The sequence below is a fragment of the Styela clava genome, chromosome 8, assembly GCF_964204865.1.
Source record: "Styela clava chromosome 8, kaStyClav1.hap1.2, whole genome shotgun sequence".
NCBI classification, from domain to species: domain Eukaryota; kingdom Metazoa; phylum Chordata; class Ascidiacea; order Stolidobranchia; family Styelidae; genus Styela; species Styela clava.
The window spans coordinates 9302762-9325224 of NC_135257.1; the positions used below are offsets into that span (position 1 = coordinate 9302762).

Here is a 22463-nt window from a genome sequence, read left to right on the forward strand (position 1 = left end):
CGTTCATATGAAATGAATGGGCATGATACCTAAAGAATAAATTAACCGTCGTAGTAGTATCTATTTACGACTTATCAGTTATTCTCAGCTATACATTATCGTGACCAAACTAGACACTTGATTCCCAATATGTTTAATCGGGCTTTTGCTGTCTCAGGATAAATATCTTGATTCTCGAAAAATTAATGTATAGTAGAATGTCAAACTACTTTGAAACCAACAATGTTTTACATTCGCATCAATTCGGTTTCCGCAAGCAACACTCCACTGTTATGGCTGATAATGTTTTGGTTAGGCTTGCACGTAATTGACAAAAATCAATTCCGTAATTACGGCCAAATCGATTACGTAATGACCCCGTAATTTTTCACACATTTAAACCTATCATAACAACCAATTTAATCCACTTCTATTCCGAATGGGAAATCGAAGTTTGGTTTGCATATTCCCGGCAGTACTACACGCCGGCGATAGATGTTAAAGACAAATATCAAGGAGTGAATTCAAAATAATATCATCTGATTTTTATCTTTTGTATTAGCTTTGATTTTTTTATCCACTTTATCACCAAATTTTATGCGATCAATTTTATCATTACCAACACTGGTAATATATTTAAGAAACGATAGTTCACTTTTTTAAAATCGTATTAACGTATTAATACGACTTTCGTATTAAATAAAAATTCCGGGTCGCTAATTTATTAATCAACTACAAGCGTATTCTCTCGTTTAATTATACTTTCGCTTACCTCGCGACGAAGACTTGTTATTTCACCGTTTTTTACAATATCCGACTTTACTACTCAGTTAGCATTTTATAATAATTATTGATGCCGACTTATTGACGATATTCCGAATTCCATGCTTCATTTTACATTAAATCATTTCGCGGCCTAAAAGTTATAACATTATTTGTGATAAATTTAGATCAAATATTAATTATTTGCGCCTTATTTAAAATACCGTACTTATATGACATGCCTTCTCCGAAAATACAAAGTTATATCGCAAAACAATGCATTTTGTGACATTTATTTTGCACTCATGAAAATATTAATTTATTTTTCTAACTCAAGTCGACAATCCTATTTGCCAAGATTAACACAAGTTTGGTCGAGGGCCGGTGGTATTCGAGTCGACGATAAATCAAAATAAGTTGCCGCATTTGGTAAAGACAGGTAATCATATTTGGCCGACATATTGCGAGGCATTGTGAAAAACATATTGAGCAATGCCAAGTCCGGACAGATATATAACGATAAAATCGGTAACAGAACATCAAGATTTTGTAATAGAAAATAGATCTCGCGCAGAATAAACACGGGAAATCCCGTCGTATTGTTGTCTCTGCCGTCTCAATCGCTTTACCGATGCCGAAAAGACTAAGTTGCGTTGGTTCATTACGCAATTTCTCTTCCGTCTTTATATTGCTGCTTGATAAGCGCGACATTAATTATCACGGCATTTACAAATAGACCATGTTTTATAAGTTGATCTCTTACATTCTTTAGTCATTTCACCCGAAGAAGTTGAAACCAGGTGTGTTGACGTCCATCGGTCTCAACACAATTCTATTCCTTATCTACGGTTAATATGTACATTGGCCATGCTAGATAAGTTGATAATAGGTTAGTAAATGACGCGGTATGCCTTCCCCATCTGCATAACAAGAGGGAGAAAAACGGCTGCGAATACCGGAACTCTAACTTCTTTTACTTAAACTTTAATTTTTTACAATCGACGGAATTGACTGCTCTGAAGAGAGCTCGTTTCAATCGCGAAAGCGCTCGACCAATAATTACGACTTTACGTAATTCGTAACTTCGCTTCCGTAACTCGAAATTATTCCGTAATTCCGTAAATCCGTAAATTACGTGCAAGCCTAGTTTTGGTACACAAACTAACCAAGGCGTTTGAAGGCAAACAACATGCAATTGGAATATTCCTTGATATTTCAAAAGCTTTTGACACCATTGACCATTCCATCCTTTTAAGTAAGCTCTATCACTATGGAATTAGATGCGTCCCATTCAATTGGATCAGGAGCTACCTGCAAGACAGAAAACAAATTGTGCAATATGACAATTCATTCTCTTTCCAGTTCTCCAGGCATTCTCTCACGTTGCCTAATTCGCCTATCCACCTGAACCCCCCAGGCTGTGCATTTTGTTTTGGCTTTTTCTACGGCAGCTTGGCTCAAATCATCACGAAGCTTAACAAATTCTTGCTCCAAAGATTCAATATCAGTTGCAGCTTCCTTAAAGATCATCGTAGGATCCTGTAAGCGCTTCTGTACACGATCAATTTTTCCAAGAACGGTATTCCAGAATTGTAATAAAACTAGAAAATTAAACTTTAATATGCAGGCTTGTTTGTAACTGGTCTGCACCACTTCTAGTTTCAGGTGTCATAGTGTAGTCCTCTGATAATTTTTCTAGGAGTTGTACCAGTTCAGCCAGTCGTTCAAAAATAGCTTTAACAGCTTCTAATCGTGCACTCCAGCGTGTTGCAGACTCTCTTTTTACTGTTATAATAAGAACTCGTTTTAACTCTTCCCAACGAATTGTTGAATGAGAGAAAAACGAATATATATTTTCAAGTGTCCCAAAAAATGTGATGACAACTGGATCTTGCTTAGATGAGTGTACTCCTGCTATATTTAGGCTGTGGTTGTCACAGTTGACAAACAGTGCTTTATTATTTCTGTCACATATTCGTTGTTGAAGGCCAGAAATATGCCTTGCCATAACAGCAGCATTGTCACAACATTGCGCTCGACAGTCGGCTAAAGATATGGCATCAGACTTTAGTCTCTCGACGATGACTTTCTCTAGGCTCGCTGCATCTTTTGAATGTATCTCGATATAACCTGAAAATGATTCTTTGATAGTTACTTGTTTAGTTTGAAAATCAACATCCACAAATCTTATGATCTGAGACAGCTGTTCCAGATGTCCTAAATCAGGAGTTGCGTCAAGTAAGATGCCGTAGTATTTGCTCTTCCTTATATCCCGCAGCAATTTGCTCTTTACAGTTGATGCAAGTATGTGGATAAATTCATTCTGAATATCTCGTGACAAATAGGAAACTGATCCCGGATTCTGTTCAGCATGTTGGACGTGTTTTGCCAGTACTGGATCAAATTGAGCAATGAGTTTGATCAGCGCGAGAAAGTTCCAAACATTTTTATCATTTCTGGGATTCAAGTTTTTCTCATGACCACGTAGTGCCAAATTTTGTGAAACTAAAAATATTTGAATTTGAAGCGAGTTTGAAGGCGATGATGTAAATAGTAGACAACAGAAACAGTAAGCGGCTTTATTGATTGGTGAATACAACAGCCATGAACGATTTACCTCCTCTCCATTCGCTAATCGACGTTTAAACCATGCCGTTGTAATCGAACGTTCTCCATATGATGATGGTAGATTGTCTGTGTGCTGAAAAAGTATGGGCCCGAGAGTAATCAGTTCATCGCGAAAAGATTGTGGTATTGTCGGTAACTTTGTCACTCCGTCAAATTCTAAGTAACCAACATCGTGAAACTTTAGTACATCAGGAACCACATCCGATTGCACATCGTGATGAGTATTATCATTTGCAGCTTTTCTACCAGAAATGTTATCTTCCCCCTTACTTTCAACAGGTTCGTCACTATGTTGGGTTTCTCGGTCTTCAGTGTTTTCGGAGTTTCTTTCTGCACATACAGAAATATCTGTTTGAATAATGTTTTTCTCCGAGACCGCAATGTTTTCAACATTAGCGTCGACATCATGCTCTAAAACGGTGACCGTACATTTGAACCCACGTACATTTGAACCCATGCGTATATCCACGGGTTCAATCTATATGCGGGTGCTAAAACCCATGGGTTAGGGTTAGTATGGGTTTAACTATCTGTGAAACAAAAAAAATTTCATAGGTGCAATAGCATACAGGTGCAATTGTCATGGGTTCAAATGTACGTGGGTTCAAATGTAATGGAACCTCTAAAACAGATGGTTGATATCCGCCATCTTCCGATTCTGAAGAACTGGTGTTTGCAGCTTCAACTTCTTTCTTGGCTTTCTTTAAAAAAGCAGCAAGTAATACACTTGATTTTTTGAATGCTATTTCGGCTTCCCTTTTTCTTTTGCGGTTTTGAGCTCCACTTCTTTTTCTTCCTGACATAGGTTCAACAAATCAAATATAAAATATATTTTATTAGATCTATATGACTGAGTGCACTAAACTGAACTGCTGAAACAAAATTTAAATTTTGCAGGTGCGTGGTAGGGGAATTGCGGGTAAGCTCTGGATTAGGCCATTGAGTACCGTACCGGTACGTGGTAGCCTAATGTTGAGGTGACACCGATGCATCAAACTGAGTTGTTGCGATGCCGTTGCAAGTTGTGGTCATTGTAAATATTGGGCCCAGGGCCACGGTTTCCTCTAAGGTGCGCCATTGCGCAGTGCCACCAGACCATTTGCGCAGTAAAATATCATTCTCGCGCACTGGCAACATTACGTGTTTAAAGCGTGGCTCTGACTCATATTTTCTAACTTCTAGATAAAATGTCCGTTCTTTATTTTACGTGTAATTTGCTTGCCACTGTTCATTGTGATGTCACATACGTGTCTGTTACAAAAGTCTTCATTTTTTGTTTTTATGCACTTTTATTCAATAACATGTACATTTGCCAGTAACCCTGGCCTCCCTCGCGGAGGGGGACAAAACGGTATTTATAAATAAATACAAATAAGAATTTAACCTTAACAAAAATTAAATTGAACATGTAAAGAATAACAAGTCAATATAAAGAATGAATACGGCTTATATAACTGAGCCAGTCCCCCTCAAAGAATATAGGAAAGAAAATCGTAAGCAAAAATAACAAATATAAAGTAGTGGCGAGGGGCTGGCAGACTCGGCGATGGGTTCTAAACATGAAAAAAATCTAACTGAATTATAATTACCGCTCGCCTTTTCCTATCAACCGGAGTGAAATTCTGAATCAATAATATGGAAAAGTTTGAAAAATTATCAGATAAAAAAGAAGAAAACGAACGAACCAATAAACCGTGCGCAATAATTGCAAATTAAAATTGGGATAACTAAGGCAAGCGGTATACACTAATATATATATATATACGGCATCTAAGTTGGCCAAAGCCCATCGCCGAGCGTGAGTTTGTGGAGGCAAGTGGTGGAGAAAAGGTGCAATACAAACAAGATAATCCGAGCAAATGGCTCAAGGGCTCAAACTACCTCGAGAAACTACTAGTGGGAATCAAAAGGGTTAATGGGACAACGAAACACACACGCAAGCTCGCAATCACACAAATACAAAACAAAGAGAAGAAGATAATAAAACAGTGTCAGAAAAGAGGGTGCAGTAAGATTAGCCGACACTGTCAGGAAGTCCGCACCAGGCCCTCCAGACGCGATGGGATCCTCGAATGACGCTCCTAACGCAGTTACGGGAGACCGCCGCAGCACCACCTCCGGTCACACCCAAAGCACAAAGAGCAGTCTGGTTTCCAACGACATAACTGCCGAGAGAACCAACCACAAACGTGTCTGTTACGTCCAAGTACATTGATTACTCTGGAATCATTTGGAACGGACTATCATTAGCCGATCCTACAATGCCAGTGCTGGCCGGTGTCGCATTTCAAGGAGCTTTTTGAGTTAAATGTGTACTTTGTTTGCATTCTAATGATATATTATTGTAATATTTCACATAGTTTGTAAATCATTTAGAACTATGCTCAGCCTTAAAATATTCATGCGCAGTAAAACAATCATTTGCTCAGTAATATTTTCTTAGAGGGAACACTGCCCAGGGCTCAGTAAACCACACTTTTTACGAATGCCGTTGCCAGGCGGGAGCTGAACAATCCCTTGCCACCAAAAGTTAGGTTATTACTTATCGATCTTTAGATCGGTAAGTATGTTGATAGGTATTTGTCTGTCTGTCTGTCTGTTAGATGCACGCAATATCTCACGAAGGCGTGGTTGAATCTGCTCCAAATTTTGCATGTGCATTCATCATAGCTCGGAAGCCTATTGATTTTGGATGAATTATGTCGTATAATTAGCGAGTTATTAATTAATTAGTGATGGGATACAAGGTGTCACTATGGAGTAAGAGCGCTGTTACGGGAATCCCCTAACTTTCGATCGATAAGTCTTCAGTCTCTGACCGATATTCTAGGTTTATAATTTGTCGAAAACGGCATTGGGGTCTTTTAGAACATTATAATATATTTTATGTAAGTCTGCCTCAAAGTACGGTACACTGACAACCACGAAATACAAAACCACGTATTACTCAAAACATGTATTACCAGCACTTCGCTGTTTAACATTATTCAACCAAATTCCGTTGCCTTTTGTCTCCAGCACAGAACTAATATCAACTTACATCGAAGTGTGCAGGCAAGAACTTAACGATACAGAACCACGTAATTAACTCCGAGCATTTTGTTACCTAACGTTACCAAATCAATTTTTGCTTTGTTTCCCGGCCAGATTTTTTGGCCATGTAATTACGATGGAAATCTGACCGTGCGCGAACTATGTGCCTGATTACGTCGGCAGTCGACGTAAGTGGTCTGACCAAGTGTGCAGTTGGCCATGTACTAAGACTAGATGTCTGCCGCCGGTGCAATCTTGCTTGTGACCGGTTTTTCACCATTGTTGTGAAAAAAATTTTTGGCGCCCGGGGACATATGTACCCCATTGTCCCCCCCCCCCCTTGTTTTCTATTTGGGTGGTGTGATTCTTTGTGAGGGTTGTAGACGGTATAATTTAACTCCTGTGCCTAATAGGCCTATTGTAATTAGGTGACCAGTCGATGTTTACTTGGATTCTCCCCTACATTTTAACTTGCTGTAGTACTATATGCTGTGTCCTGCGCGTATGTTAGTCGTTGGTCCTGCGTGTATACAAAGATTTTATCCTTGGTCGAATTTATGCTGTGTAGGGCATGCAAATGTGTAATGGTTAGTGTGATGTCAATGACTAAGATAATGGCCAACATGTGTGTGGTTTGAGCTAGGGGCGGACTAAGCCCCTTTGGTGCCCTAAGCACTGGAGACTTTGGTGCCCCCATATGTGTCTTTCAAAATACATATAATTAAGTGTATTATCCATCAAAAATACTCACAATCAACAGTAAAAAAATACAACTTCTACGAACATTTTTAGGTTTTCTTACAATTTTTTGACTGTGAAATTTTGCTCTTATTCCCAAAACTAATCTTATTCTTACATAACACATCTTTTACATTAAATAATGAACAACACAGAATTTTGAAAAGATGAAATTGAAATAAAACAATACCAACAGTAAGGAAGCAAAAGATGTTTTTCGGTACATTTACTTGAATTTGATTCTGATAAATTTTCTCATATTATCAAAACAAGTCTCCCTCCATACTAGATACTACACCACTGACATTACAAAGGCACCACTAACATTTGAAGAGACAGAAGTCTTTCACTTACTTTTGAAAAGTTTTTTCCTAATTTTTTTTAGCTGCAAAGTCTTTGATTAGATCCTCAAAACTAAGCTTATGTAACACATCTGCCTCCATACTCAACAGAGATGAAGCATCTAGCCTGTCTTGTTTCATAGTTGTTCTGTAGGGGTTTTTAATATACTTCAGCTGAGAAAATGAACGTTATGCTGAACAATTTGTGATCATTAATACTTAATAGTCTAGTCTACCTTACCAGAAAACTCCCCAACTTCGCTGACCTCTAGATCGCTGAAATGCGATCGCGGAACCGCCACATAGTGCGCCATTTTTAATTTTGATGATGTCGCCACACCAAACTTTCGACAAGTAAGTTTCAGTGTTCATCACTAATTAGGGTTACCATATTTTTGTGACTTCAAATCGGGACGCCTCAAAAGACAACGATTTTGTAACTTCACATTTTCCGATTTTATTACATAGGCCTACATTCCTACATTTAAAGCTGTCCCGGCTGTTTTTATTGACCATATTGTTATCGGTATTTTATGCGCATATTCTCTGTCCAAATATCGGGTTCAGTTCGAAAAATACAAAGGAATTGACGTTAACGATACCGGTACAAATAATTCCAATTTAGACTAATTAGTATTGGTTTTACATGCGATACGTCTGCCATCAATGGGAAACAGCGGGAAACGAACGCATTCACCTTCAGTAAGCAGGCTAGCGCTGCGCTTCACAGAAACAACAATAACGAGAACATGTTTGTGTATCATGCTGGAAAAGCGGGACTTTTGGCTGACTTATCGGGACGGTCACTAATGTATCTTTCCCCGAGCATCAACCTCCTTGTTGACTTCGAGTAATTGGCCAATCAGCAAGATGCAAAAAGTGACGTAACAATGCACCCTTTTCGCATCCGCTCAGACACTTTTCTCACTCAGACAGATTTTCAGGCATGGTTGTAAACATTACCTCGTTTTCGCGTTTTTTAACTCTATTCGTTAGTTTTCAGTTGTGTTTCGGAAATTTGAGTATAAATCAGATAATTAAATGATCACCATGTCTTTTTATAAGTTTTAATTCAATTGCAGTAATGAAAAATTGGTGTAAAAATAGCTGTGGTAGACTAGGCTAAAATTCCTAACCGGTACTTATAAAAAGGTGATTATTGTACGCGATGAAACATAATGATAGTTTCAACAAAAACCCCATTTTACAGGGGCCAACTCGCGAAACCACTGCTAAAATAAGCCCCGGAAATTTTGCAATGGTAAAGTATAAGAAGAATTTTTCGGGAGTCAAAGGTCGGGGAAAGGTCCATTGATGTACACGATTTTTTAAAAATAAAGGTCGCAAACCTCCAAACATTAATCGAGAAGCTTAATATGATGCTTGAGGAAAAGAAAATACGAACAAGTCTGAGTTGTCTGACCAACTCGTAATATTTTATTAAACACCGATGAACTATTGAATATTCTGTTATAAAAATTTCTGTGGTGCCCCCCTTTGCATGGTGCCCTAAGCACGTGCTTATATTGTTTACTGGTTAATCCGCCCCTGGGTGTAGGGTAGTTTTCTATTGATTCCTTATTTGCACTCTTTCTCAGGTCTTTCAACTAGCAGTATAATGATATTTAATTAATATTAATCAGTATTCACACAATTCAACAACTTCCACTCAAAAGTGTAGGATAGTTTTCTATTGATTCCTATTTGCAATCATTGAATATTGTACTCCCAGATATATTTTTCGTTTTTCAGGAGGTCATGATGATCAATTTACATGCTAGCTATGTCAACATGAAAGGTGTATACATCATCAAAACTTGCAGACTGATGAATCATTCGTGTTGAATTTGAACTCACCGCAGTAATCAACAACCTCAATAAAATTTACTTGCCTATAATTCATGACCTTATAAACCTTACTTGAACCTTTAACACCCTATATATTTCCTTAACCAATTTTGCTACTTCTGTATCATACCGCCCTAATTAATTTATATAAAGATTTTGTTTACTGTTATTGATTAATAGTATTTAAAATAATTTGGACGTTATCTGGCTTGTTGTGGCTTCTATTTGATGAGTGAAGCAGGTCTAGCTCACCTCTTCATACATCCAACTTGGTAATTCTGATTGGGCAATTTGGCATTAAGTGACTCCAATTATAATCAGCTTGACGATATCTTTTGAGGAATACTTTTCTATCCACAGTACATTACTCTTGTTGACTAATTCGGTATCCAATTTGGCAATCCTCATAAAATTATTAATTTGGTGTGGCAAAAAAATTTATTCATTTTTTTTCAGTTTCATGTCTCGATGATTGTGTGTGTGTGTGTGCGTGCGTGCCTCAATTAGTTTTTTTTTTACTTTTGGGTGAGCGAACACGTATTACTTCTTTAATAATACCTTTCCATCTAAAATATGTACGTTTCAAACCTTACTCGAGGTTTTGTTTGCTCTCCTGATTCTATAATCAGTCATTTTTGTTTTTATCTATTATTTTATCGTCTATTGCTGATAGGCTTGCACGTAATTTACGGATTTACGGAATTACGGAATTATTTCGAGTTACGGAAGCGAAGTTACGAATTACGTAAATTCGTAATTATTGGTGGAGCGCTTTCGCGATTGAAACGAGCTCTCTTTAGAGCAGTCAATTCCGTCGATTGTAAAAAATTAAAGTTTAAAAAGTAGAAGAAGTTAGAGTTCCGGTATTCGCAGCCGTTTTTCTCTCTCTTGTTACGCAGATGGAGAAGGCATAACGCGTTGCCATTTACTAACCTATTATCAACTTATCTAGCATGGCAAATGTACATATTAAGCGTAGATATGGGATAGAATTGTGTCGAGACCGATGGACGCCAACACACCTGGTTTCAACTTCTTCGGGTGAAATGACTAAAGAATGTAAGAGACAACTTACCAAACATGGTCTATTTGTAAATGCCGTGATAATTAATGTCGCGCTTATCAAACAGCAATGTGACGACGGAAGAGAAATTGCGTAATGAACCAACGCAACTTAGTCTTTTCGGCATCGGTAAAGCGATTCAGACGGCAGAGAAACAGCAAAAAGACGGGATTTCCCATGTTTATACTGCGCGAGAGCCATTTTCTATTACAAAATCTTGATGTTCTGTTACCGGTTTTATCGTTATATATCTGTCCGGACTTGGCCTTGTTTTCACAATGCCTCGCACTATTTCGGCCAAATATGTCTTTACAATATCTTCAAGTCTTTACCAAATGCGGCAACTTATTTTGATTTATCGTCGACTCAAATACCACCGGCATTCGACCAAACTTGTGTCGACTTGAGTTAGAAAAGTAAATTAATATTTTCGTGAGTGCAAAATAAATGTCACCAAATGCATTGTTTTGCGATATAACTTTGTATTTTCGGAGAAGGCATGTCATATAAGTACGGTATTTAAATTATGCGCAAATAATTAATATTTGATCTAAATTTATCGCAAATAATGTTATAACATTTAGGCCGCGAAATGATTTAATGTAAAATGAAGCATGGTAATCGGAATATCGTAAATAAGTCGGCATCAATAATTATTATAAAATGCTAACTAGGTAGTAAAGTCGGATAATGTAAAAAAACGGTACAATAACAAGTCTTCGTCGCGAGGCAAGCGCAAGTATAATCAAACGAGAGAATACGCTCGTCGTTGATTTATAAATTAGAAACCCGGAATTTTTATTTAATACGAAACTCGTATTAACACGTTAATATGATTTTAAAAAAGTCAACTATCGTTTCATAAATATATTACCACTTACCAGTGTTGGTAATGATAAAATTGATCACATAAAATTGGGTGATAACGTTGATAAAGGAAAATCAAAGCTAACACAAAAGATAAAAATCAGAATAAAATTAATTTGAATTCACTCCTTGATATTTGTCTTTAGCATTTGTCGCAGGCGTGTAGTACTGGCGGAAATATGAAAACCAAACTGTCCCAACTGTCGATGTCCCATTCGGAATAGAAGTGGATTAAATTGGTTGTTATGATAGGTTTAAAAGTGTGAAAAAAATATCGCAATTACGGGGTCATTACGTAATCGATTTGGCCGTAATTACGGAATTGATTTTTGTCAATTACGTGCAAGCCTAATTGCTGATTATGGAGTCGAAATAAACTTATTATTATTATATGGAGATATTGTTGTCAATATTTTTCTATTTGGTATTGAAATGGGCCACCGCGAAAGTCAATCGGCTCCAGTCGATGCTATGAATCTGTAGCTATTTCACCACTCCGACCTGGCGTCTACTGGGTTGGCCGAGTGGTTAAGGCGTTGGACTTAAGTTCCAATGGACAGATGTCCGCGTGGGTTCGAACCCCACACCCAGTACTCTTTGTTGATGTTTCTTTTTGCACTACCTGTGTGAACGGTAGGATTTTGTTATTCATCACTTTAATCGATTACAATACGATGACTTTTCAGAGGTTTTGCAAGCTTTCACAAAGGCTGATTCTGACGAATAATGCGAGGTACTTTGGATCAAGCGCCAACAAAATTATTGTTGAAATCGACAACAAAACAGGTTTGATGATTTCAGTTAAGCAAAATTTTACATATACCGAATAAGTACCGGTACCGGTAGCCTACACCAGACTTGAGATCCATTACCGTACATATAGACATAGGTGGTTACAGTAGTTGTGCAGTTGTATTACATTATTCAGCTATTTGTAGTCTAGTTTATTTTATTAGCTTCCTCTTGGAAAGAAAAATTAGTTTTCGAAGTTGAACATCACTACGGTACTGCCAGGCTGTACGGTACCGCGATATATTTCAAATTCTGTGAACACATGATTATACTGTTATACCAAATGCCAATTGTTAGCATGTTGAATGAGTGAATGCTGGAATTTTGTTTCCTTCATTTGACCTCGATGCTAGTGTTTTTGGATAGAAAACTAAGCTCATTTTCCCAGGTTTAGCTAATATGATTATTTTACAAATCACACTGCGTTCTAACATGCATGATGCGATAAGAGTAGATTACCATTTATTTTATTTGGTATATCTGTATATATAGTAAACTTATTAGTTTATTATTAATTTTATATTTATTTTCTATGCTACAAAGTACATCTAGTGTGTTGTCATATTTTTGTTACATTTCATCTTATCTGAGTTTTTTCAACTTCTGAACTTGTAGGTATTGCTTCAATGTTACTGAATAACCCACCTGTTAACAGTCTCAGTTCTGATTTTCTTGTAACTGCAACAAAAGTGATAAAAGATGCTGAAGAAAATCCTGATATTCGAGGAATATTGCTCACCTCAAAGCTGGATGGCCAGGTGTTCAGTGGTGGATTGAATATTCTGGATTTGTATCAGAAGTGTGTTTTCTATTGTATTGTATTTTTAAATTTGAAACTTGTATCATTGAACAGAATGTAACTGTGAACAATTTTCATCAACTTTTTGATTTGTCCATTCTGCCATTGGAATGCTCCTTATACACTACAAATTTCAGTACTGTTACTGATAAAACTTATGAACAATCTATAATAGGATGGTTGAATCCACTATATTATAAATTATCTTAAACTTTAGAATTTATCAAAACTATAATTTGGTTGTTTATAGATATAAAAAGGACACCCAGAGTAATACTCGTATATAAATGTGAGTTTTAAATCCATGTATATATATATATTTATGTATAATGTATTCCTTTATTACTATCTACTTTTTTCCAATTGTTTATTCATCTTAAAAGACATCTTAAAATGTAATTAGGTGGATATATAATATAAAAGAAAGTGTTAACATTTTAATAAGGTCTCACCAACAATTGTTCGATTTTTGGACCCTCGTCCAAAATTGGACTCTTGCTTGGTATGGGTGTAAGAAACCAACTGTTGCTGCAATCAATGGACATGCTATCGCAGGAGGTTGTGCCTGGTGTCTGATGTGTGATTATCGCATAATGCAGTCTGGTAAGTACGATACCATTAACATTTTTTCTTCATGTTATAAAAGGATGAACATTGGACATTTTATCCTCTGCTTAGGGAAAAAGTGAATTTTATTTCTTTATTAATGCTTTGAATCATCGACTTTAATGATGGTACTTTTGAAGAGAAAATGAAACTCATTTTTCCTGGCATCAAGATGATATGAATATGGCCACAATTCACACTGTATAATACAATGCATCATGCAGATACATGTCCATTTACAGATTGAATTTAATATTATAACCCTCCAGGATTCATTACATACAGGTGCAGGAAACACAATCGGATTCAATGAAACTAAAATTGGAATGGTGGTGCCTCCTTCTATTGCGGATTTAGTCATTACTACTATTGGACCCAGAAATTCAGAATTAGTATTGTTTCCTGGAACCTTAATGTCAGCAGAAGATGCCCTGAAACTAGGTACTGGTGTATTAATATATTTCCATGGATCTACTACATTGTTGTGGTTTTAATGTTTTTTACAGGGATGGTTGATGACTTAGACACACAGGAAAAGCTAATTCCAAAAGCCTCAAAACACCTGGAGCTCCTAGTTGACACTCTACCTGATACATATCATTCCACTAAACAGTTGGTGAGAAAGGTAAATTCTTTTATTTCACTTACATTCACATTTATGTGTATTTGTAATCCTGTGAGGGATAAATATGTGTGAGAGGAATATGCCACGATGAGTTTATGTAACATCTGTTACTGCTTTCTGCATCATATAAGACCATGCAGCTGAAGAATTAATTAGTGGTTAGGCTTGCACGTAAATGACTAAAATCAATTCCGTAATTACGGCCAAATCGATTACGTAATGACCCGGTAATTGCGATATTTTTTCACACATTTAAACCTATCATAACAACCAATTTAATCCCCTTCATTTTCGATTGGGACATCGAGTTTGGGTTTTCATATTCCTGGCAGTACTACACGCCGGCGACAGATGTTAAGACAAGAGTGAATTCAAATTAATTTTATTCTGATTTTTATCTTTTGTGCTAGCTTTGATTTCCTTTATCACCTTCGCAAATTAACCGTCCCAATTTTATGCGATCAATTTTATCATTACCGACACTGGTATACGGATATTTATGAAACGATAGTTGACTTTTTTAAAATCGTATTAAAAAAAAGTCTGGTTTCCAATTTATCAATGCCACGACGAGCGTATTCTCTCGTTTGATTATACTTGCGCTTGCCTCGCGACGAAGACTTGTTATTGCACCGTTTTCAACATTATCCGACTTTACTACTTGTCAGCATTTTATAATAATTATTGATGCCGACATATTGACGTTATTCCGATTACCATGCCTCATTTACATTAAATCATTTCGCGGCCTAAATGTTGTAACATAATTTGCAACAAATTCAGATCAAATATTAATTATTTGCGCACAATTTGAATACCGCACTTATATGACATGGCTTTTCCGAAAATACAAAGTTATATCGCAAAAAAATGCATATTGTGACATTTATTTTGCACTCACGGAAAAATTAACTTATTTTTCTAACTCAAGTTTTCTAACGACGATCCTATCGGCCAAGATTGACACAAATTTGGTCGAGCGTCGGTGGTATTCAAGAATCAAAATAAGTTGCCGCATTTGGTAAAGACAGTTAATCATATTTGGCCGAAATATTGCGAGGCATTGTGGAAAATATATTGAGCAAGGACAAGTCCGGACTGATATAAAACGATAAAACCGGTAACAAAACATCAAGGTTTTGTAATTGAAAATGGTTCTCGCACAAAATATATACACACTGGCTCATACTTGATATTTGATGGTAGTTAAATTGAGAATATTGAACTGTTAAAAACAAAAAAACGATCGTCGAAATTCTTAAATCTCGTTGCCTTGGTTAAATATAATCCAATGATCAGGACATTTTCAATTAAATACTGCACAAAGATAGTTATACATTAAACATTTAGGCTACAATTTAGCTTTTTTTTTAAATTTCAATCATGCATTGTGGTGGAGAAATCCCACTATTTAAATACGGGTAACTATAAAAACAGGATTCTGGATTCGATTTAAGTATTCTAAAACAGTGGTTCCCAACCGCCGGTTTGCGGACCGTCAACGGTCCGCAAAGAATTTTTACCGGATCGCGGGAAATCCCGTCATATTGTTGTTTCTCTGCCGTCTCAATCGCTTTACTGATGCCGAAAAGACGAAGTTGCGTTGGTTCATTACGCAATTTCTCTTCCGTCGTCATATTGCTGATTTTTACCGGATCGCGGGAAATCCCGTCATATTGTTGTTTCTCTGCCGTCTCAATCGCTTTACCGATGCCGAAAAGACGAAGTTGCGTTGGTTCATTACGCAATTTCTCTTCCGTCGTCATATTGCTGTTTGATAAGCGCGACATTAATTATCACGGTGACGTATTGGCAAGAGAGAGAAAAGTGAGAAAAACGGCTGCAAATACCGAAGCTCCAACTTCTTCTACTTTTTAAACTTTCACTTTTTACAATCGACGGAATTGACTGCTTTGAAGAGAGCTCGTTTCAATCGCGAAAGCGCTCGACCAATAATTACGACTCTACGTAATTCGTAACTTCCCCTCCGTAACTCGAAATAATTCCGTAAATCTGTAAATTACGTGCAAGCCTATAATAGTGGTTATTCATTGACATTTATTGTGTAGTGCAATCAGGCTTGCTGGACTCCTCACCGCCGTAGGGTGGTTGACGTAACCGCTGGTCGGTTACAAATTTCTCCATCATCAAGTTCATGCTTCCGGAAACAAATAAACTAATTCCTTATGGGACATGGAATGGTAACTGGACGAGAGGCGGTGGTTGATTGGTGGTCTTATCGGCTTTTCTCTCCCCCGGGATAAATATGTAAATCGTATCCTAATGAAATAGTCGAGAGGCTCGAGGAACCTCTGTGCATTAGTTGATTGACTTTTATTGTCTGTATCGTATAACTGTAAATATATATAAAAGCAAACTTAACACTGGCAAAAAGTTCAATAATACACATAGGCCTATATTATAATAGACTCTTATAAATATAATATATAAATTTACTTAGGAATATAAGATTCATTATGATTTGTTCTATCGTCTGCATGTATTATTGAGCACCTGGATGAATCAGACTGAAAATTTATTGTGACAGGGTGTGATAGAGCGTTTAACATCATCAAAGAAGCAAGAGGCTGAATGGGTGGCAACTTTTGCATCACAAGCTCACTTCCAAGAATTTATTGGAAATTATGTTGCCAAGCTGAAGGCGAGAAAGAATTAGTAATTAAACTAGAAATTGTTGAAAGGAAATGTACTATGTGCAATAATTCATATACCGGTATTTAACTTCTGCAAATCAGTGTTTCGAATATAAATAAAGTCTAGACTAGATGTCTCTCGTATGTAATTTTTTCGTATTTTATTTCTTTGGTTGGGCGGTTTGCAACTGTCAACTAATAATTATGCACAATTCTTTATAATTTTCTAATAAATATAACATTGATTGTGTCAACCAAAGCTGATTTAAATGAGATTAGTTTTGGTGATCATGGACTCCACCAGTGAAAATTTCCGCGAAATGATTTTTCGGAATGGGTATTTTCCAGAACGTTTTTCAAATGTACGTGGGTTCAAGTGTAACGGAACCTGTAAAACATTAACGAAATGATGTTTGCTCATGCTTATTTCGACCTGATTATACCTTTACCCAAGCAGATATACTGAATATCTAAGCGCGGCAGCTGATCAGAGCAACTATATGGTAGCAGCAGGGGGATATTCGAACCAATCGTCTGCAGCCAGACGCTATTTGAGTCTAAAAATAGTAGACATAGGCTACCTTGAGGTTTTGAGCCCGTTTATTAAAGTGAGTGCTGATTCCATCTCTGATCGAAACGTTGTCAGTAGGGCTGGGCATATCGAATAGTGAATTATTCGAATCGGTTCAGAGCAAAGCCATATTTTTTCAGCGCAATACTGACATGACTATTTTCTGTAGTGATGTATTGATAAAACGTGTTTCTTATTGTGTGTGAACACTTAGCAATCAATCTGTCTGAGAGATGTATTCTATGTTTTTAGTAATTCATTTGTTGACAGGACCAATTACACTAAAAAGTCGATCCGATTCTGATTCGAGCCTTGTCAAAATTTATTTAATATCACATATCTATCTCAATTCATAGTCATATTTGTCTATTTCTAAATTATTTGTGAAGGGTTGCAATACCAACCTGATTGTTTCCCATCTTAATACTTGTTCTGCGTAGTAATGTGTAAACCTAGCAGAAGTTCCATATGCATCCTGCTTTTTTTCTTCACCCTAATGAATTGAAAATATAAAATTGTATTACTGTTATGCCTATTATTCATATCTCAATCTATGGTTTTCTTCACACAACACATTATTGTCACTCATAGAACTTTCAATTTCCCTGTGATCTTATCCCTTATATTTTATCATGTGTAAGCACAAAATAAGATTCAGAACAGATTGAAAGTGTAAATTAATATAATAAATTTGGTATGGAATTCTTATTTTTTGCTCTTCTCTATTTAAAATATATTTAAAAAAACTTCCTAATCCCGATTAGAAATTTATCTCATCTCCAATCAGATATAATTTTTTTTTACATAGTGTATATAGTTTTTGTTTTCCATGTGTTTATCCCGAGAGTGTAATATTACAGAACCTGTGTTCTTAATTTAATTCATTCATGTGCTTACTTTGGGTGGTAACCGACTCAGATGACTGTTAATGGTCGTATCGTTACCACCCTGTCATCCACCGAAACCTAATTTTTCTCATTTTGCTATCATATATATATATATATTGTGTGTGTTTTCTGGTTTGACGAAACAATAAATTCTCTCTCTCTCTCTCTCTGAAATCATCAGGTATTCAAAAATGCCCAGCCCTAATAATTAACCACGCTAATAACAAAATTGCTCAAGTCATTTTTATTGATTTTGAGTAAAATATAAAAAACTTCCCGAAGATATTGCTATTAATCGTAGTCGGATTTAAATTTATTTGTATGATGCAGGTATGTGGCTTCATTTAATATGATCTAGCTTTCTTTATAAAGTTCGGAAAGTTTAGGTTAAAACTGCCAAGCGCCACAATCCTCAATCACCCACTTGTCGGCAATATAACCTACATTTGACTTGGTGTAATTTTACAAAACGTTCAAACTTATGTACAGGAAAATTTATACCTTGATTTCTTTTAATTCCATAAGTGCTCAAGAGATTTGTCGTTCAGGCCAATATGAAATTAAAGAGGCCACCTCCTCAATTTTTGGGCTAATACCGTGTTCAGTTTGAAAATAGTAAGGATAACTCAGTTCAGGAATTTGACAATATAGGCTTCTAAACCAGGGTAAAATCATGCCTCCATCTCTATGAAAAATTGGAAATGCCGTATAATCAGTACATTAGCTATATTTCGCCTCAAAATAGATCAACCAGCCCCTCCAAAAACATATAGAATTCTTTAAAACATTAGCGATATAAGTAGAGAACTTTTTCATACAGCTGTTCTCTTATTGGTGAATTATAGTTTTCAACTTGGGATTAAAATGCTTACATAATTGCAATAGTAAATACTGAATAAGTTTATTCGATTAATCATGATTTACCATTATAATTTTTTATGGCTTAGGTCGAAGGCGTTTTCAAAAGGATAGTACCCTACGTTATGTTGCGGAAAACAACACGTCCCTTGGAAAACAGGTTATCACATCAGTTCTCACGTACTTTTAGCCTCGCAAGTGGCAATCTGGTGGAACAATATTTTCGTATTGAACCATGCCAAAGTGAAAAACTAACCGACATCGGAACCAGGAGGATTTTCAGTGATGACCATGATATATTCCGTCGGTCTGTGCGAAGATTTTTTAACGAAAATATAATTCCACATAACGATAAATGGATGAAAGCTGGGGAGGTTGATCGTGATTGCTGGTTAAAAGCAGGCGAGGCTGGTATATTAGGCGTTTCTATACCAGCAGACAAAGGTGGAATTGGAGGCGATTGGTTGTCCAGTGTCATCGTCGAAGAGGAGCAATTCTACTCAAACTGCCCTGACCCTGGATACACCGTGCATTCTGACGTAATGATGCCATATATAGCTAAACATGGTACGAAGGAACAAATTGAAAAATATATCTCTGACTTGACCGCCGGGAGAAAAATAGGAGCCATTGCTATGACCGAACCCGGCGCTGGGAGTGACCTCCAAGGTATTCGGACATATGCGAAACGAGAAGGAGATGAATGGATTATAAATGGAAGCAAAACATACATAAGTAATGGATGGCTCTGCGACGTTGTTGTACTCGTAGCCTCCACAAAAACAGAGGGAAAATCTGCGGCTCATGGCATAACTCTTTTTGTAATAGATAGTAGTACCCCTGGCTTCACAAAAGGTCAAAAGTTGAAAAAAATAGGACTCGAAGGACAGGATACATCCGAATTATTTTTTGAGGATTGTAGAGTACCTTACAGCGCTGTCCTTGGAGGGGAAGCTGGGATAAATAAAGGTTTTTACATTATGATGCAAGAATTGCCACAAGAACGATTACTAGTCGCAAATATGTCGATGTCTACAAGTGAGTTTATGTTTGAAGCGACGCGTGATTACGTTAAGCAGAGAAAGGCATTCGGCAGGCGCATTGCCGACTTGCAAACAATACAACACAAATTGGCTGGTCTAAAGACAGAAATCGCCGTTACACGTGCGTTTATAGATCGATGCAACGAGCTTCACAACGAAAGGAAATTGGATAATTCCACGGCATCAATGGCAAAGTACTGGGCATCCGATAGGGCAAACGCACAAGCATATGATTTTGTTCAAATGTTCGGGGGAAACGGTTACATGTGCGAATATCCTATTTCAAAGGCCTATGTTGACGTCCGTGCCCACTCAATATATGGTGGTACAAATGAAATCATGAAAGAACTTATTGCGAGGCAAATTTTAAAAAAATGAGAAAAGGCGCAACTTACTTCTTCGTATAGTTTATGTTACTGTGATCAACGACTTTGCGCAATAACACTGCATATATATATATGTGTATTCAAATTTGATTTATTATGCTAATTTAGAGTAATAAAATGCCTTTATGAAAATATCTCTATGGTCGTCTTTATTAACTAGTGAAATTGTTCTGTATCTATTATAATACCTTATTTGTTTCTATCAATAATTGTCCATATTCTTAGCTTCAGCACTTCGGGGGCATGGCATACTGAAAACAGCGTGCCACAGAAGTTGTTTCTCGGACCCTTGACCCCAGAAAAAAATTTTCGAGACTTGGCACCTACAAAATGGTTTACATGTTCAAATATATATACATTTAACCACCTACCTTTCAAAAGTACGTATAACTAATTTCAGCCCAGTCTATTACGGCTTTTATTCATTAATTTTTGATCACTGCAATAAAAATGAAGCTCCTCGGAAGAAAAAATAATTGTTGAGTTATTAGAGCTACATTTAACTTTCTGATATACAATTAAAAACTGAACCACAAAAACGAGCTAATGTTTAAATCCACGCCCGAAAATTAGCACATAAAATTTGAATTGTTACGTCATCTTTGTTGCTTAGCCAATGTTACGGAGGTAACCAGGAAGTCGATGCTTGGGGAAATATTCATAGCAAAGGTGAGGTAAAGATGTAAGACTCATTGGCTATGTAAACTTCGAGGACTTAAGTTATATAGAAAAGTAGTTTTTGCCCTAAAAACCTTTACGTCGGTGTTTATTCTCCTTAAATGACAAGTTTTATAAGTATGCCTTGTGCCACGACAACGATGGTATTTTTTTTTTGTACATGTGAGAAATGAGAAATATTATACATTAATCTGCGGCGAGATGAGACAAATAAAGAAGTGAATTCCGGGACGCACATCTTTTGATTGAAAAGCGGCAATATAAAATACTAAAAATAAAACCGAAAACAATATATTTTTTTTTGTAGGAGGCCGGCGACAGATTAAAAACGATTCTTTAGGCAATGTATATCGCAAAATTTTTGTGCCTAATGAACACATTATGTTTGAAACCATACCGACACTGAAATCGAAGCAAAGTCAATTGTGCGCGTGATTTATCTTGTTATCCGTTCCTTTAAATTCCCGTCGAAAATATTCAATCAAATTTTATCGTACTGGAATAAATTTCGTTCCGTGGGATGTTATAGCCGACTTAGGGACTTTTCTAGCGGTAATATCTCAAAAATAATCCGAGTTGCGCATTTTGATAGAGCGGCGTCAGTGTTGCAGCTCAGAATTTTCGAATTTGCAAAATGGCAATAATTTGGATCAAAACAAGACGAAATCGAACAGTTTACCACATATTTTTCTGTCCGCGGATTGTCGTGGTATTTTAGGATAGTGATGCTTTTATTTTGTCGCCACAATCGCCGGTTAAAATTAAGACAAATAAATTAATGAAGCAAGACATTTTGAATATGCCCGTATCCGTCATGGATTGATTACTTTGCAATTTCGAGCCGATAAATATATATATTCTTGATATATATATTTATATGTAATTTTATTGTAATAAATTGTACTCTATGGGATTTTACATCAGATATTGGGAATTTTCTAACAGCTATAACGAATTCGCAAGATCGCCAAATTACGTATCAAAACTAAATAATAGCAGGCAGAGTTTCATATTTTTATGTCCACAGATTGCCTGGTATTTCAGCGAAGTAATGTTATTATTTTATCGTAAGAAGACGCAACCGCAAGTTACGTTGAACACAATTAAATTAAAATAAAAAGACATTTCAGATTCTCGTAGTTAGTACGCTGAAAACTGCGGCTCTTTTAACGAGCGCGTAGTCGCGGCGACTGTTTCAAAAGAGAATGTGAATTTCCGATTTTGACCCCTTTTAAAAATCCTGACTGCGCGCCTGATTGACTTATGGCTAACTTTTTTGAAAGTTCATCGCCACCATTCCCGGAT

General features: G+C 36.6%; 2 protein-coding genes and 1 non-coding gene across 4 annotated transcripts; all 3 read left to right on the top strand.

The window, feature by feature from the left end:
- The first annotated feature begins 11757 nt into the window (after positions 1-11757).
- On the top strand, positions 11758-16868 carry LOC120346469 (enoyl-CoA delta isomerase 1, mitochondrial-like). The gene is made up of 6 exons (XM_039416216.2): positions 11758-12045; positions 12667-12850; positions 13296-13453; positions 13742-13897; positions 13963-14081; positions 16630-16868. The coding sequence occupies exons 1-6, from the start codon at positions 11820-11822 to the stop codon at positions 16756-16758; spliced, it is 972 nt and encodes a 323-aa protein (XP_039272150.2). The 5' UTR covers positions 11758-11819; the 3' UTR covers positions 16759-16868.
- Positions 11770-11852, top strand: Trnal-uaa (transfer RNA leucine (anticodon UAA)). Its single transcript has one exon. It is a non-coding gene; the product is annotated as a tRNA-Leu (tRNA).
- Positions 16869-16999: 131 nt separating the features above from the next.
- On the top strand, positions 17000-20946 carry LOC120346468 (long-chain specific acyl-CoA dehydrogenase, mitochondrial-like). Of its 2 annotated transcripts, none has more exons than XM_039416214.2 (2): positions 17000-17343; positions 19141-20946. In XM_039416214.2, the coding sequence occupies exons 1-2, from the start codon at positions 17236-17238 to the stop codon at positions 20470-20472; spliced, it is 1440 nt and encodes a 479-aa protein (XP_039272148.2). In that variant the 5' UTR covers positions 17000-17235; the 3' UTR covers positions 20473-20946. The 2 variants fall into 2 exon arrangements, with proteins under 2 accessions (XP_039272148.2, XP_039272149.2); XM_039416215.2 differs by lacking the exon at positions 17000-17343 and adding an exon at positions 18388-18523.
- The last annotated feature ends 1517 nt before the right edge of the window (positions 20947-22463 follow it).